This window comes from Stenella coeruleoalba (genome assembly GCF_951394435.1).
Source record: "Stenella coeruleoalba genome assembly, chromosome: 2".
NCBI lineage: Eukaryota > Metazoa > Chordata > Mammalia > Artiodactyla > Delphinidae > Stenella > Stenella coeruleoalba.
Genome location: NC_137147.1, coordinates 123,845,088 through 123,862,832, shown reverse-complemented (window position 1 = coordinate 123,862,832; position 17,745 = coordinate 123,845,088). Strand labels below are relative to the sequence as shown.

Here is a 17,745-nt window from a genome sequence, read left to right as displayed (position 1 = left end):
CTTTGTAAGGAATTTACATGAAAAAAATATGCCTTTTATAAAAGTGACTTGGCCTTGGGGGAAGTTATTTAAAGAATTCATACTTGGAGCGCAAAACTTATTTTTTTCCTTTTAAAAAAAAAAAGAGAGAGAAGGCCATTATTTTTCAAGGATATTGGATTTATGCAGCTGCCAAAAGTTCACCTGGCTGGGAGTGCTTCTGCACATGTGGAACCATCGTTTCTAGTTGAAAAGGTAGTTTTTTGTTTGTTTGTTTTTAAATAAGCAGACCCTTTGGTTGAAGAAAATAAAAGTGATCAGAAAATAGTTTTTTTGGACCTGATAATTTTCTTGGAAAGCATGTTGTTTGTCTGTGTGTGTGCAAACTTAAAAACGAGACTTGTTGTTCATGCTTCCTCCTCCAGTACTTTCCCCATGTTGACTATGAATCTGTAAGGTGCTGTCCTTGGGTCTTTGGATGTGGCAGTGATAGGTTGTTGGGAAATCTATGGCACACACTGATGCTTGCATTTCCTTCACAGGGCACCCCATTGATTGGTTTTCGTTAAAGATGACTCAGAATGAAGGGCAGCATTCCTGTCTATGGCAGGGTTCTGCAGTGTGGAAGTGCATATCCAATATCTTAATATTTCCATGGTGAAGAAATAAATCCTTATTTCTAGAACTGGGAGGAGTCCTTGAAGCTTGAATGAAATATAGGAATTAGTTCTAGGACTGACCCTCTCATTTTAGGCTATATCAGTTTGTGTCTAGTTAGGAAAACAGAAACTGTGCTAGGTATTTCTAATTATGAGATTTAACACAGGGAATTGGTTACTTCAGTGTCAAAGTCTGAATGAGCAAAAGTGGAGCTGAGGTAACCCAGGTAATAGCTATCACCCCAGGGCTGGGGAAAGAAAAGAGAAAAGGTGGCATTTCCAAGACCACAGAGCTTGCAGCAGTGGTCTGTGGGGCTTGGGCTCAGACCTGTGAGGGACATCAGACCACCAATGAGGTACAGCCAAGCAGGTGTCTCTATGGATGTACCTCTGAGGGAGATGAGGAGGCTTGTCTGGGAGTTCCCCAGGAGCTGGAGGCTAGAGACACAGCTACCCAATACTGCTGGAACAATGCCACCCTGAGCTGAAACACAGGAGCCCATTCTCCCCATCTCCTGCCTTCCAGTCTCCCTACGGCGCCCCCTGTTGGCAGAGCTGAACAGGAAGCCAGCTAGCAAGGGAGTCCAGGAAATAGTTTACAGGCCCCCAACCCCAGAGTGGAGCACAGAAGAGAGGGCTGGGAGAAAAAGGGCAAATAACTGGTGCACAGGAAATGGATACCTTTCTGTTAAGTGGCACTTTCAACGGCATCAAGATCAGGCCCAGGTGAATTTTCAGAGTTCCCAACTCCCACCCTGAAGGTATTTTTATTACATCTCATGGCTGCTTATTTTGGGAGAGTTAAAGACAAAAGATAGTGGGGCTATTGGACATGCAGTTGAAACCACACATCTTACCATTTTTCATGCTGTGGCAGCGGTGGCTTTGGTTCCTTGAAAATGGGTTGGTGTGGCCATGGCGGGGGTGTCTGTACACAGAAATCTCGCTTGTGGCGACAATCGGTCTCTCCTCCAAGGAGTGTGACTGTCTGTTTTCCATCTTAATGAGAAACATTTGATTTCCATTCTTCTATCCTGTGTGAAATGTCATTAATGTTTCATGGTTTAAATAGCTGATTTCATGTACAGTCATGTTTTGTGTTCTATCATATTTCTGATGATTAAAATATTCTGCCCTCTGGAATGTTGGGAGGTTACATTGGGATGTTGAGCAGGAGTTATAAGCCACTCCTCTTGAAACTGATATTTTTGTATAATTATAACTTATTGTTGCATGATTGAGGATGTCCTTAGAGAAACTCTTTCATGCCCCTACCCAGTAAGAAATGTCGAAGACAACAAGTTGATTGGTGAGTGTCTAGACTAGAGGTCCTGATCAGACCCTGTAGGGTGCATACAAGATGGGCTTCCCTGGTAGCGCAGTGGTTGAGAGTCCGCCTGCTGATGCAGGGGACACGGGTTCGTGCTCCGGTCCGGGAAGATCCCACATGCCGCGGAGCAGCTAGACCCGTGAGCCGTGGCCACTGAGCCTGCGCGTCCAGAGCCTGTGCTCTGCAAAGGGAGAAGCCACAACAGTGAGAGGCCTGCATACCGCAAAAAAAAAAAAAAAAAAAAGAATCCACTATTGGTTCTGGGTCATGCATGCAAAGTTTAAAAATTAGCATTTAGACCCTAGTAGTTAACAGCAATAATAGTAATGTAATAATAAGTATAGAAATAAGACTAGCAGCATCATTTGAGTGTGCTTATTATATACCTGACCCTGTGTTAGTTTCCCCACATCCACCCTAAGAGAGCAGAATAATTATCCCCTTGTTTTAGAGATGAGGAAGCTTGCCCCTGGCCACCCCAGCACGAGCAGACTCTACCCAGCTCTGTTGGATGTCACAGCTGGGCTCCTCACAATTAGAGTTGTCCCCTCCTCCTTAGGTGGAGGGAGTACTGTGTGAGAATTCAATTTTAGGACATTTAGGTTAAGTTCCTTGAAACTTAATCTTGTTATTAATTAGGAATTTCAAAGAGTTAAAAAAATTCACTCAATTAAGTGTAATTCTCGAATGTTATGTTCCTACTATGCACCAGGCAGTGCTCGGCGCTTTGGTGGGTCCAGAGGGTGATGTTTGGGTCCTTAAGCTCACAGTCTAGCCCAGAAGGCGAGCATAGACCCATGTTAGACTATAACATGGATGGGAGTTTGGAGTTTGCAGGATTGCTGGGGAGCAGGGGATTCAGGGGGCACTCCAAGCACCTCAGAGTTGGCTGTCCAGGTCCTCCACCTGCAGTGGGCCATGGCGGGGGTGGGGGGCGGTCACTTGGGCAAGCTGCATGGACCCCAGAGCTCCAGTCTCCTGCTTAGTCTGGTCTGAGAGGTTTTACTGTTCTCATGGCTACTTCTGTTTTCTAGTTTTGAATTAGTTTTCGATGTGGTAGGTACAGAAAAAAGAAAAGTCCCATCCACGTGTCCTGCATGGCAGCCCAGCCAGTTCAGGCGGGGGAGCTGTAGACCCTTGTGCCTTGGGTGGGCTGTGCCACCGAGTGAACAAGGGGACCCTGCCTGCCCAGCAGCACCCCTCTTATTCCGGAAGCCAGTGTCACCATCTGTGCTCTCACCTCTTCTTTCTAACTCAGACCACCTGTCATCCCCCTTTCTTGGTTCTGCTGCCCCACTCTTGCCCTCCTGTTATGTTGGCTGCTGGGCCCTTGGTCCTTCTGGGTGCTCTCACTGCCCCCTCCCCTGCGGACTGAGGGATCACTTGAGGCTGCCGACTTGGAACACGCAGTGGAATTTCTTTGGAATTCCCTTTGATGAGTGTTTTTAATTTTCCGTCCTTCAGTGTTATAGAAGGGACTGAGGGATCACTTGAGGCTTCTGATGGGTTTGCCTTTGTCCTGCCCACTAGAGAGCTGGAGAAAACCCATGGTTAATGCAGCTAAAAGAATACGTGATTCTGGACTCTTCCCCAGGTTCTGGTTGTCCACCGTGCTAGTGTACCCAGGTGGGGACGTTCTTGATCTGGACCTTGAGTGCTGTGTGTGGGAAATGTTTATTTTTCTGTCTTGAATGACAAGTTCAGGTTAAGTCTGCATCTCCCTGTTGACTCTGTAAGCATGTTTGACACCTGCTACCTAGTTCCTAGTGATGGAGACTCATCTTTGTCTTCTCAGCCTGAAGAGCCCAGTGCCCTTGGGAAGCTGTCTCCACTTCCTCCACCATGTCTGCTTTCCCTCTAATTTGCTTCTGCAGCTGGCAGTGCTCCTTTGGCACAAAGAGTAACCTGAGGTCTTCTCTGGTGATGACATTATAGAATCAGACATGCAAGGATCCTCCTTGTGCAGCGGGACGTAGAGTAATTTCAGGGCTGGCTTCTACCGTTTGAACTCTCATACCAAATATTTTGTGATTTATGCATTGGTTTTCCCTAGTGAATACCTAAATACTCTATTGTTGTTAAACTAAAGAAATATCTATACTATATAGAGCTTGGCAGTTCATAACTAAGCTTATTTTTTACTTTACCAAGAGCAGAACTAATAACTACAGGAAATTATGTATTTGCTCAGCATTTTCATCAGTCTCCAAACTCTTAGAATAAGTAATATATAATTTGAATATGCTAAAAGTACAACATTTAGAATGCTATTGTTTTCTTCCTTGTCTTTTTCTCTCCCGCATCTTGTTCCAAACAAGATTCAGGGTAACTTGCATAAACACACACAGTTTTCTTTTTTAATGGATAATTGAGGCAAAAGGAAAATAAATGTAAGAAAAATATGAAGCCAGAGATTGAAAATCTACCAAGTCAGCACCAAACCCCAGCAATGTGCTGGCAAAAGAAACTGCTGGGCTGGACTTGGGAATGATCCCCAGTGTCTGTGACAACAGGAGAGGGCCTGGGGCCTTGCAGGTTGTGGTCTGTCCTCATCAGTGGGGTGAGGGCCGCCTCCCTTGTTCCCACAGTGGAGGGAGACAGCTAATGACCGAGTGAGGTTGGAGGGCCCCCAGGTGGCTGCACGCCTGCCTGGCCTGAACTTTGACTTCTCCTGTGAGGTCTAAATCCAGCACCCATGTTATTATGAAATTGGTGTTTTTCTTCTTGCTTTTCAATATGCTTATAATCTGTGAATATTTGTATTGATGAAACTTTGTTTATTAGGGTATATTTATGCAGTTCATGGAATTAAAAGTGAAAATAGATTATGATTCGGTTTTCCCTGTAGGAAAGGAAGAACCATCAGAAGTGATGGCTCTAGAGCTTTGCTGGTGGAGGTGTTGCTGGGAGCAGGGAGAGAAGAGGAGGGTGAGCTTCCCTCCCCTTCCACCCCTGTTCCCACCTGCAGGGATAGGGAATGCAGGTCCTCGGTCTCTTACCTGCTATTACCCAACCCAGGCTTTTGGACAGACTGTTGAGCCTTTATTGTTTCACTGCAGAAAGAGTGGTGCCTTTGATGAGGGCTTGTTGCCCTAGACTTCACTGGAGTGGGTATTCAGTATGTGGCCCGGGCACCGCATTGCCTTTTGAAATCTGAAAAATTTTGATCTCCTGAAACCCACCTAGCAGTGGGGCTCTGAATCGAGGCTTGGGGCCTCTCCTCTTGTGCTTGGGACAGGACAGAGCCCTGGGGTATGTGGGGGTCACCAGCCAGCCTAGCGTGGTTGTGGCGTGACAGCCCCAGTTAGCAGTCCTTGGTGAGGGGGGCTCAGGTAAGAGCACACATGGCCCGGGAGCTGGCTGTGTAGTTGCTGCTGTTGCTTAAGGGCCTGGTGCGAGTGGAGGCCATCTGAGCGGAAGGAGCCGTCACTGAAGGCTGCTTCTCCTGGTCAGGCCCTGCAGCAGCCAAGTCAGTATACAGCATCCTTTCCCGCTGAGTTTTCTGTGGCCTTTCCCATCCCCATGTTTTAAGTTCAGCAACAGCGAGGAGCATGTTCGCACCCAAAGCCAATGCAAGCAGGAGAGTCAGAGCTGCTGGGTGAAGCCTGAGTTCTAGGGCCAAATTTACCCCTGCCCAGTGCTTGACTTCAGCTTTGTTATGTGGGAAAGAGGGATTTCACTCTCTCATTCATCCATGTATTCGGTCATTCACTCACTCAAGCATACATTCATTCAGTGAGTGTTTATTTCGCAACATGTGCTGGGCCTGGGGCTGGGGGCAGTGAAAGGGACAGATGAGGTAGTTGTAGTGCAAACCCTTTAAAAACCACAGAGCACCTGACTGTTGTGTTTTACCTGTGACTGAGTGTTCTGGGCATATGTTAACGTGCAGCATTTTACCCTTTATGATACCCTGTTTATTAGCTCTCCAAGGTCCATCAGGGAGGGAGGGGCAGGTCTTGTTTGTTTCTACTTGAAAGGGTGATGCCCAGTGCATCATTTTGATGTGTGAAATGTCCAGGGGGTGATGTGCTGCTCTGGTGGGGCGTGCTGGGCTACCTTTCTTAGTACTCCCCTCTTACGTGTTTAAGCTCGCCATCTTCCAGAGAAATGTCAGTAGTGCATCCTTTAGACTCTGCTAAAAATGCAGCTCTTTTCATACAGGAACCAGAAAATATAGACATGGTGTGAAAACAAGCAGCCAGTGTGGGGAAGAGCTGCAGAGGAGTTCATGAGTTGGGATGCTGAGAGATGGGCAATAAATCCCAACTTTGGGAGGAGCTGAGGCACAGTTTGGCTTGTGGTCGCCTGGGAGAATGTGGATGAGCTCGTTATAGCAAAGCTCCTGCTTGGGTGGCCCTTTAGTTCTGCTGCTTTAAAATGTGGCTGACATGGCTCATCACAAATTCCAAGATGGACAGGTTGGCCTGATCCAGGCAGTGAGCACCCGGCAGGCATGCTGAGCCCAGGATTTGGAGGTCACCCATGGTCCACCTTCCTCATGTTCCGAGACGACCCGTTGGTGAATATGGGTGTAGGTCCAGAGAGAGATCCTCAAAGAGGGGCCTCTTTCATTTTGGCCATGTACAAAGGCAGTACCATCTGACACCTTACCTTTTATCTTAGAATAGACCCTGCCTTCCCGAATTAGATTCCTGAGGCCTGGAAGTCTCCATGGGAGGTGGGCCTGGCTTTGGGGAGGAGGGAACCACCCTGCAGGTTGAAAAGACATATATGTAGATTTATATCTGCTTCTCTCTACATCACTAAATAATCTTCACAGTTGTACTTTTCATGGCTGCCTGCTGTTTTACCATTGTTGGCTTTCTCTGTGGTTGGATTTTAGATTGTTTTTCAGTTTGTCTCACTGCACGGACTATTCTTGTTTGTACACTATGACCCATAGTTCAGTTTTTTCTTATAGCATGCATCTTTGGTTCTGGAATGCTTGGGTCACTGTATGAGGGTTGGGTTTACTGCATGGAAGTTGTAGCAGAGCTGGCTTCCGTGTGAGCTGGTATAAAGATGGAAAAAATCGCTATCAAATTAAGGAACTGCCTTTCTATTCACATTCGGATTCTGAAAGTGCACGTTATTCATATCAACCTTTGATGTTAGTCAGAGGCGTTTGCACCCACAAATCTGTGTGTCAGTCCTCACATGGCAGCTTTGAGCGTCCAGACATCCTGACGTGGGCTCAAAATAATGACCATAGCTGTTTAGCAAGTAAGATCTTCTAGGAAATCAGTTGATCTGAGGGGAGTCAGTGGAGAATTACTTACTGTTTACTAATACCTTCCCTGTGGTAAGGAAAGAACAAACTCCAATCTTGGCCTGGATGTGTGTTTCCTGTTTTTTTTTTTTTTTTGAAATACTGCTTTTGTGCCTGCTAAAGTTTGTCACTCCTTATTTGTGACTCTCAGTGTGGTCTCTGGACTGCCCTCTTCCAGGCCCTGCTCATTGGCCCAGCAGTGGGTCATGGTGCTTTCAGAAAGCCTGGGGGTCTGTATCATTAACCCTACCCGCTGGGCCCAGGCTTCCTTTTCCTCCACAGACTGTGCTGTTCTCCCCGTTCCCTGCAGGGACAGGTTTTCTATTCTGTACTCTTTGGCCCCATCTGCCCCATCGCTGCCACAGTGGGCGGGTGTGACCCTCGTGACATCTGGCCCCCAGGCATGCAGGCTCAGCCTCGGCAGCAGAGGGCATGGACGCTGGGCCTGGCCACTGGCCGGGGAAGACTGACCATTCTCTTGGGGAGGCTTGATGGAAGGCCTGTTCACTGCATGGACAGGAAGCCAATACACTAAAGGGCTGCACAGATGTCTCTATTGTTTTCTAGAAAAGAAGAAGCCGAGGAGGGGCTGGCCGTCACGAGACTGGCGGGAGCGGAGGAATGCCATCCGGCTGACCACCGAGCACACAGTGGAGACGCTGGTGGTGGCCGATGCTGACATGGTGCAGTACCATGGGGCCGAGGCCGCCCAGAGGTTCATCCTCACTGTTATGAACATGGTGAGTCCGGGACCAGCGCCTGACCAGGGGTTTTGCTTCCTCTTGGACGAGCACTCTGCATGTGGGTGCTGGCCATCTTCTCCTGGCGGGGAGGGATGGGGACATACACAGCCTTGTGACCCCTGGGCAACATGGAGCACAGGGGGCTGGGAGGTGCCCCCAGGGAGAGGCCTGATTCGCCAGCCTGGGCTGGTGTGGGGTCAGCGCCTGAGTCTGTCTGCACTCCTCACCAGAGGCCTCCCAAGACCCTTTCTATGGGTAAATGCCCCTCCAAGGGGATTCAACACTAAGTCAGTCCCTGATCTAAGGAGCCAACAGTCTCATAGGAGGAATCAAGATCAGACTTTAATATAAAACAGAGCTTGTCGTGTGCAAGGAAGAGAGGTTATCTAGTTGAGGGAACCAAGGAAGCAACATATGTCTACATCTGATTTGTTGAATGAGGAGTGAGGGAGACCTTCACTTGGTGGGTAGGTTGGGGAGGGACCTCATGCCTCAGATTTTAGATGCAGGTGGTTGTTTGCACAGAAGGATGTTTGTGTGCATCCCAACTCCACCCATCTATTCACTCTCCTAACAAGCATTTTTGAAGACTTCCTGGCATTGTGTTAGTTGCTAGGGGGACAAATGCCAAAAGACCTGGTCCTTCCCTCAGGAGGCAGTGGTGTCACAGATGGGTGGAGTGTCTGTGTTTCAGTAGACATCTCTGCAGGGAGCACTGGGGGCTGGGTGGAGGGCTGGGGAGTGATCACCCCACAGCATGGAGGCTTCATGAAAGAGCTGACCCTTCAACTGTGTTTGCCAGATGGGGGAGCGGTGGCAGGTCATGCAGGGGATGCCGCAGGAGCTGCATCTGGGGGAGGGCAGGTGGTGTGATGTGGCTGCAGTAGGGAGTGGAGCAGCCTTAATGTGGGGACGTGCATAGGGTCAGGATGTTGGCGGGGGGTAAGGCATCCCTAGGAGCGGAGCCGCCGACGGGGAGGGGAGAAACATGTCTGGAGAGAGGTTTGGAAGAGCAACCCCAGCAGCTGCACTTGCGTGGATTGGAGTGAGAAGGGCAAGAAGGAGCACTGGGAATGGAGTGTGTGAGGAGAGAGGGTGTGAACTAAGGGGCAGGAGTGGGGATGGAGGAGGCATTCATGCAGAGAGGAGGATGTGCTGGGAGGAAAGACCCACAGGACTTGGTGCCTGGCTTGGAGAGGCAGGAGGAGGAGGCGAGAGAAATCCAGGGGACCCCTGGGCTATAACCTGGGTGGCTGGGTGGATGGTGGGCCACTGGATGGGAAAAGAAGGAAGAGAGCATTTGGGGACACAGCGAGGAGTTCTAGTCTGGACAGCCTGGCTTCGAGTTCCCCACGGGAGCTCAGGATGGAGGGCCTGGCTGGAAGTAGAGACTGGGGCTGATCGGCACACAGCTGGGAGCTGCAGCTGTTGGCGTGGCCAGCCATGTCCAGGTGGAGCACATCGGGGAGAAGAGAAGCTGCCCACAGATGGCCCAGTGGAGTGCCAGTCCCTGGGGGCCAGGCAGAGGATGGGGAGCTGGCAGAAGGGCAGACAGACTGGGCAGAGGTTGTCCCTAAGGAAAGAGGTGAGAGGTGCAGGAAGGGAGTGGTTAACAATGCCAGATGCTGCAGCCGGGTCCCCGAAGGGATAGCTTTCGGGATTGTTGGGGGTGGCAGCTGGGTAGGGGCAAACTGAAATGAGACCAGGAAGTGAAGAAGTAGAAACAGCATCGCAGAAGATCTTGGCTGAGGGAGAAGAGAAAAGAGCCTCGCTAGGTGGAATCAGGGTCAAGGAGGACTTTGGAGAGGGAAAGGGGTCAGGGATTACAAGTGTGGGGTTTAGGCCCAGACAGGCCTGGACCAGGACTCCTGCTCTGAGCACAGAGCTGGCTGGCAGTGTCAGAACCGCTCTGAGCTGACTCCCCCTGCAGGAAGAGTAGCGAGGCAGGGGCTTAGCCACCCCGAGGGCCTTGTGCCTGGCTGAGAAGGCACGTAAGGCTCATGGAAAGAGAGTGAGAAGAGAAGGCCAGTCCCTGGGCTGTGCTGCGGGGGGTGAGAGATGGCTAAAGGCAGCCCAAGAGCAGGGAGGCTAGAGACATCGCGAAGGTCACACAGGAAATCACTGGTGGGGCTGTGACCATCAGGCCAAGCCTGTCTATAACTGGCCACAGGGAAATATATGGTCATGAACCCCACCCTGGGCTAATGGGGGTGGCGAGCCTCATGGCAGTCCTGGCCCCTGTGAAGACAAGGCTCTGGTACTTTGACCTCTGTCAGGGTGACTTGCCAGTGCTTGCTTTCGGGACACGTATCAATTTGCAGGAAATTCCATCTGTCTGGTCCACACGCCCTCAGACAGGCCGTGCTCTAAAGCTGAGGCTGCTTTGGTGGTGCGTGGAGATTAGAGTCTTTAAGGTGAGTTGCTGTTTGGACCCGCAGACCTCCCTATAGGATGGGCTCTTCTGAAAAGCAAATGGAGATGTGGACCCCCTGTGGGACTGATCCAGGACTTATCTGTTTTCAAGACATGGGCACAACATGAGGCACTTGGTCACCCTCCCTTTCAAAGTCATCAACTCTGGGAGTTCCATTAACTTCTTTCCTTCCTCCCTCCCTCCTTCTTTTCTCCCTCCCTCCCTCCCTCCCTCCCTTCCTTCCTCTTGCTTCTTTCCTTCCTTCCTTTCTCTTTCTTTCTTCAGATTTTTAAAACTTGTGGTTAAAAAATACATACCATAAAATTTTCTCTCTCACCCACCTTTAAGTCTTCAGTTCTATGACATTTAGGTACATTCACATTGTTGTACAGCCATCATCACCATTCATCCCCAGAATTCTTTTTGTTTTGCAAAACTGAAACTCTGTACACATTAAACACTAACAGCCCATTCTCCCCTCGCCCAGCCCCTGACAACCAACCTTCTACTTTCTGTCTCTATGAATTTGACAACTCTAGGGACTTTATATAAGTGGAGGTACACAGTATTTGTTCTTTTGTGACTAGTTTATTTCACTCAGCATGATGTCCTCCAGGTTGGTCCATGTTTTAGCAGGTGTCAGAATCTCCTTCCTTTTGGCTGCATAATATTCCACTGTGTGGACAGACTACATTTTGTTTGTCTCTTCATCCATGGATGAACATTTGGGTTGCCTCCTCCTAAGGCTCTGTGCACAATGCTGCTGTGACCATGGTGTACAGTCTATCTCAGTCCCTGCTTTCACTTCTTTTGGGTATGGACCCAGAAGTGGAATTGCTTCTGTTAACTTTTAATGGTTCTTGTCCCTGATTTGAGAAATATTTCTGAGTTCCACATTTGCACAAGCCCAGGTCTCCCCGGTGGCTGATTAATGCTGTAGTTGCCCAGAGGAAGCCCAGGAGTGGGCTGCTGGGGCCTGGCTTGGCACCAGACTCTTTCACCTGTAGGTAATTTTATCTCATTTATATTTTTTGTCCAGGGCACAAGTCCAAAGAATAAACATTCATTACAACAACTAAAGTAATAATAAGGCAAAGCTCCTAGTTTGGCGTTTGCTTTCCTAATTTTATCATCTGGACAAGGGCAGCTATTTTATCACAGGCTGGGAGAGGGGTTGTACGTGGGAACATTGTTCTCCCCACGAGCCATGGGCTGTAAGGACTGAACTACAGGGGCTGAGTGGTGGTGATGCTTGGCTTTAATTTGACCCTCTTCAGTCCTCTTCAGCTGCTGGTACTATGATGTTGGAGGCTCCAGATCCCGCTGCTGAGGGCAAATCTGGGGCCAATCACATTAATTTTGGATTTACATGTTTCTTAATGAGGCCTGCCTAATAAGAGCAGTGGCACTTTGGTGAAGGGCATGTGGCATTTGTACACTGACACTTAGCCCTTCAGTCATCTGCCCTTGGAGTTTCTTGGCCAGTCTGATGAGGCCAGAAAGCAAATGAAAGCAGAGTGTCTGATCCACTCACAGACTCTCGCTACTGGCAACCTGTTTCTGTTGCTCTAGCTGTGGGTCGCTCTTCAGCATATTTAAAAACAAGTTACATTCAGACAGTGCATCTTACTTTAAACAAGGCCGCCCTCCACCATCATCACCGTCCTTCAATTTCTTAAACTCTAGTGTAGAAAATCCAAAGAATTCTATCCTGCCTGTGGCTGTTTCAGAAAAGGGATTTCTGTTAGTAAGATCATCTTTAAGCCAGGCAGATGGGAAAGGATTGTGGCTGGGCCAAGGAGCCCTATCATTAGACAGGGCCCCCGGGTGCAGCCAGCAGGAAGGTGAGGCCAGCCAACCCCTCTTTCTCCTGTCGGACAGTGTTTTCTGTGGCTGTGTAGGACTGAAACAGCTCTGTCTCCTTAGCTCCTCTGGATTTGGAAGGAAATCTGCTGGAGTGGTTGCCACCTTTATTCCAACCAGTTTCTCTCCAGCATCATCTGGTGCCAGTGTCCAGGCGCCCACCCCTCCCTGCCCTCCCACTTGGGTCTCTGTGGGCAGGGGACCGGCTCAACTCTTATGTGCCACTCTGACCCCAGGAGCTAAACACAGACAAGTCCCTGTCCCCAAGGCAGGCCAGGGGGCTTGCGGGACCTATGTGTATTGTAGCACATCCACAGCTGGGAGAATTTGGTGTCAAGTGCTCACAGTTTTCATAGCATCTTATAGTTGTGGTGTATTAGATCTATGTCAATCAGTAGCCCAATGGCCCATGTTTGAGAGGAAGGAAGGAAGTGTGTTTGTGATGCACTGACCAGTCCAAATGGAAGCTTCCTGATTTCATGTCACTTCCTCCTCATACCTGGTGGATTTCATCATTCTCATTTTACAGAAAGGAAAGAGAGGCTTGTGGGGAGTACAGGGTGCAGACCCAGTGAGTACTTAGCAGGGTGAGGACTCAGGCCTGGGCTGAGGGACCCCTGTACCACCTTGTCAAGGTGATGAGCATATCTCAAATCTGCCTTTTCTCTCCATCTCCACCCTGGACTGACTGCCATTATTTTTTACCTCGACAACTGCAGGAGTTTTCTTGCTGGGCTCCTCACTTCCATTTTCTCCCCCCTTGAATCCTTGATGTAGAATGGCCAGCAAGATATTCTTCCAACAGGATTAGGACCTTGTCACTAGGCAGTTCTGAGACTCTCTGTGGCTTTCATCATTGTGGATATGGAAATCCTTCCCCTTCTGCACTCCCAGACCGTGTGGCTGGGGTCCGCCTGCTTCTCCTGGGCTTCATTCGTTTCTCCACGTTAGCACAGACTCCTGCCATGTGGGCCACTATTTCTCAGGGGCCCCAGCTCCTCTCTGACTTGTGGTAACTCTTTGTCAGGAATGTTCTTCACCCCGCTTCATACATGGCTAGCTCCTCTGTCTTTTAGGTCTCTGTGTAAATGTCCCCTTAGAGGGGCCCTCCTTGCTGACTCCTCTGAGAAGGCCACCTGTTTTCTTTATCGTAGCAGTCTGGTTTTTACTTGGTGGTTCTTATCTTGATTTATAATTCCACATTTATTTCCTTTTTAAAAATCATCTTGCTGCGGAGTTTTTGTATGCTATTGAATTTAAGCTGGTATAAAATCAGAGTGCTATAACGTTAGGATGTTAAATGTAATGCTCATAGTAACCACAAAGAAAATAGCTATAAAATATACATAAAAGGAAATGAGAAGGGAATTAAAAAGTTTCACCATAAAAATTTCAGCATGCAAAATAATCAGTAATGTAGGAAATGAGGGACCCAAAAAAAAAAGCTATAAAACATATAGAAAACAAATAGCAAAATGCACAGGTAAGTCCCTCCTTGTCAGTAATTATCTTAAATGTATGGATTAAACTCTCCAGTCAAAAGACAGATTGGCAGAATGAATATAAAAAAATGCTCCAATGTGTACAAGAGGCTCACTTTATATCAAAAAACACAAATACATTGAAAGTAAAAGAATGGAAAAAGATATTCCATGCAGATAGTAACCATAAGAGATCATGAGTGGTTATACTAATATGATACAAGATAGACTTTAGTAAAAAAAAATGTTACAAGAGACAAAGAAGGATACTGTATATTAATAAAAGTTTCAATACAGGAAGAAGATATAACAGTTACAAGTATTTATGTACCTAATAACAAATCATTAAAATATATGAAGCAAAAATTTGTAGAATTGTAGTGAGAAATATGCAGTTTTCTATAATAATAATTAGAGACTTCACCCCCGCCCCCACCCCCCACTCTCAGTAGTGGATAGGAAAACTAGACAGAAGATAAGTAAGGATATAGAGGACTTGAGCAACACAATAAGCCAACTAGATCTAACAAGATATACAGAACACTCTACCCAGTAGCAGCAGGATATTACTTTTTTTTTCAAATGCACATGGGGCATGCTCCAGGATATACTGTATATTAGCTCACAGATTAAGTTTCATCATATTTAAAAGATATCATACAAAGTATCTTCTCCAACCACAGTGGATTAAGTTAGAAATCAGTAACAGAAGGAAAACTGGAGAATTCACAAATATGTGGAAATTAAACAACACACTCTTAGACAACCAGTGGGTCAAGGGAGAAATTACAGGGGAAATGAAAAAATGCATAAAGCTGAATTAAAATGAAAACACAACATACCGAAACTTATGGAACACAGTGAAAGCAGTGCTCAGAAGGAAATGTATAGCTGTAAAATGCTTACATTAAAAGAAGGATCTCAAATCAATAACCTAACTTCACACCTTAAAGAGCTAGAAGAGCAAACTAAACTCAAAGCTAGCAGAAGGAAGGAAATAATAAAGATTAGAGCAGAAATAAATAAAATAAAGAATAGAAAAACAATAGAGAAATCAACAAAACCAAGAATTGAGTTTTCAAAAAAATTAACAAAATTGATAAACCTTTAGCTAGACTGATTATAAAAAAAACTTGAATTACTAAAATCAGAAATGAAAGTGGGGATATGACTACCAATTCTATAGAAGCAAAAAGGATTATAAAAGAATACTGTATGAATTCGGCAATTGGGATTGACATGTATACACTGATGTGTATAAAATTGATGACTAATAAGGACCTGCTGTATAAAAAAATAAATAAAATTCAAAAATTCAAAAAAAAATACTATGAACCATTGTATGCCCACAGATCGGATAACCTAGATGAACTGGACAAATACCTATAGAAACACAGAGCTTACCAAGACTTAATCACAAAGATCTAGAAAATCTGAATAGACCTATAACTAGTAAGGAGATTGAATCAGTAATCAGAAACCTCCTGACAAAGGAAAGCCCTGAACCTGACAGCTTAACTGGTGAATTATACCGTACATTTAAAGGAGAACTAATTAATCAGTCCTCCTCAAACTCTTCCAAAAAACTAAAGAGGAGAAAATGCTTTCTAACTCTTTTCTATGAAGCTAACATTGCCCTCATACCAAAGCCGGATAAAGACACTACAAGAAAAGAAAACTGTAGTTCCTTATGAATAAGAAAACAATTGCCCTTTTGAACATTATTACAAAAATTCTCAACAAAATACTAGCAAACCAGAATCATATTGTGCACCATGACAAACTGGGATTTACTTCTAGAATGCAAGGATGGTTCAACATACAAAAATCAAGCAGGGTAATATACCACATTAACAGAAGGAAGCAAAAAATCACATAATTGTCTCAAGTGATGTTGAAAAAGCATTGGATAAAATTCATCTGTCTTTCATGATAAAAAACACTCAACAAACTAGGAATAGAAGGAAGCTACCTCAACATTATAAAAGGCATATATGAAAAACCCATAGTGAATGTAATACTCAATGGTGACAGATTGAAAACTTCTCCTCTAAGATCAGGAACAAGACAAGGATGCTTACTTTCACTACTTCTATCCAACATAGTACTGGAAGTCCTAGCCAGAGCAATTAATCAAGAAAAAGGAAGGAAAGGAAAGAAGTAAAATTATCTGTGTTTACAGATAGCATGAGCCATGTAGAAAATCATGAAATCCTACACACAAAAATTAGAACTAATAAAATAATTCAGCAAATTAGCAGGGTGCAAAACCAGTGTACACAAATCAGTTGCATTTCTGTAACTAACAATGAACAATCTGAAAAGGAAATTAAGAAAACCATTCCATTTACAATAGTGTCAAAAAGAATAAAATACTTAGGAATTAAAGAGGTAAAAAACTTGTACACTAAAATCTACAAAACATTGATGGAAAAAGAGAAGACATAAATAAATGGAAAGACACTGATGTTCATGGATTAGTAGTCTTATAATAAAGATGTCAGTACTGCCCAAAGCAATGTACAGATTCATGCAGTCACTAGCAAAATGCTAACAACATTTTTCCTTGCAGAAATTGAGAAATTCATTCTAAAATTTGCATGGAATCTCGAGAGACCCTGAATAGCCAAAACAATCTTGGAAAAGAAAAAGTTGGAAGACTCATTTCCTGATTTCAAAATTTACTACAAAGGTATAGTAATCAAAACACTGTGATACTGGCATAAAGACAAACATATAGACCAGTGGAATCGAATAGAGAGCCCAGAAATATACTCTGACATATGTGGTCAAATGCTTTTCAACAAGACTACAAAGACCATTCAATGGGGAAGTGACAGTCTTTTGAACAAGTGGTGATGGGAAGACTGGATATGTACATGCAAAAAGGATGAAGTTGGACCCTTACCTAACATCATATACAAAAATTAATTCAAAATGGGTTACAGACCTGAATGTAAGAGCTAAAACTATAAAAATCCTAGAAGGAAACATAGGGGAAAACTTCCTGACATTGGATTTGGCAATAATTTCTTGGATATTATACCAAAGGCACAGGCAACAAAAGAAAAAAGTAGACAAATTGGTCTTCACCAAATTTTAAAACTTATGCATCAAAGGACACTATAAACAGAGTAAAAAGGCAACTCAAAAAATGGGAGAAAATACTTGCAAATTACATATCTGATAGTATCCAGAATATATAGAGAACACCAAAATTCGACAACAACAACAAAACTAAACAACCTGATTTTAAAATGGGCAAAGGACTTGAATAGACATTTCTCCAAAGAAGATACACAAATGGCCAGTAATCATATGAAAAGATATTCAGTGTCACTAATCATTAGGGAAATGCAAATCAAAATGACAATGAGATATTATGTTACTCTCATTAAAATGCTGTTACTAAAAAAAATTGTAAAATAACAGGTGTTGACAAGGATATGGAGAAATGGGCACCCTTGTGTACTGTTCTTGGGACCATAAAATGGTGCAGCTCCTTTGGAAAACAGTATGATGGTTCTTAAAAAAATAGAATTTTAATATGATCCACTTCTGGGTATATACCCCAAAGAAGTGAAAGCAGGGTCATGAACAGAAACTTGTACACCCATGTTCATAGCAGCATTATTCACAATAGTCAAAAGGAGGAAGCAACTCAGTGTTCACTGAAGGATGAATGGGTAGACAGAAATGTGATATATACACTCAATTAACTATCATTCAGCCTTAAAAAAGGAAGGAAATTCTGACACATGCTACAAGGATGAACCTTGAGAACATTATGTTAAATGAAATAAGCCAGTCATAAAAGTATAAATACTGTACAAATACTGTATGATTACACTCAAATGAAGTGCCTGGAGTAGTCAAATTCATAGAGACAGAAAGTAGAATGGTGGTTGCCAGGGGCTAGAGCAGGATGGGGAATGGAGAATTAGTGTTTAATAGCTGCAGAATTTCAATTGAGGAAAATGAAAAAGTTCTGTAGATGGATAGTAG

At 45.2% G+C, this 17,745-nt stretch overlaps 1 protein-coding gene across 3 annotated transcripts in view; it reads left to right on the top strand.

The window, feature by feature from the left end:
• ADAMTS17 (ADAM metallopeptidase with thrombospondin type 1 motif 17) overlaps positions 1–17,745 on the top strand; it is a 350,376-nt gene that overhangs the window by 62,258 nt on the left and 270,373 nt on the right. For all 3 annotated transcript variants that reach the window (XM_079912255.1, XM_079912254.1, XM_079912256.1), the window contains one exon: positions 7,808–7,980. In XM_079912255.1, the coding sequence (XP_079768381.1) occupies positions 7,808–7,980 (173 nt within the window). The remainder of the gene's footprint in view (positions 1–7,807; positions 7,981–17,745) is intronic.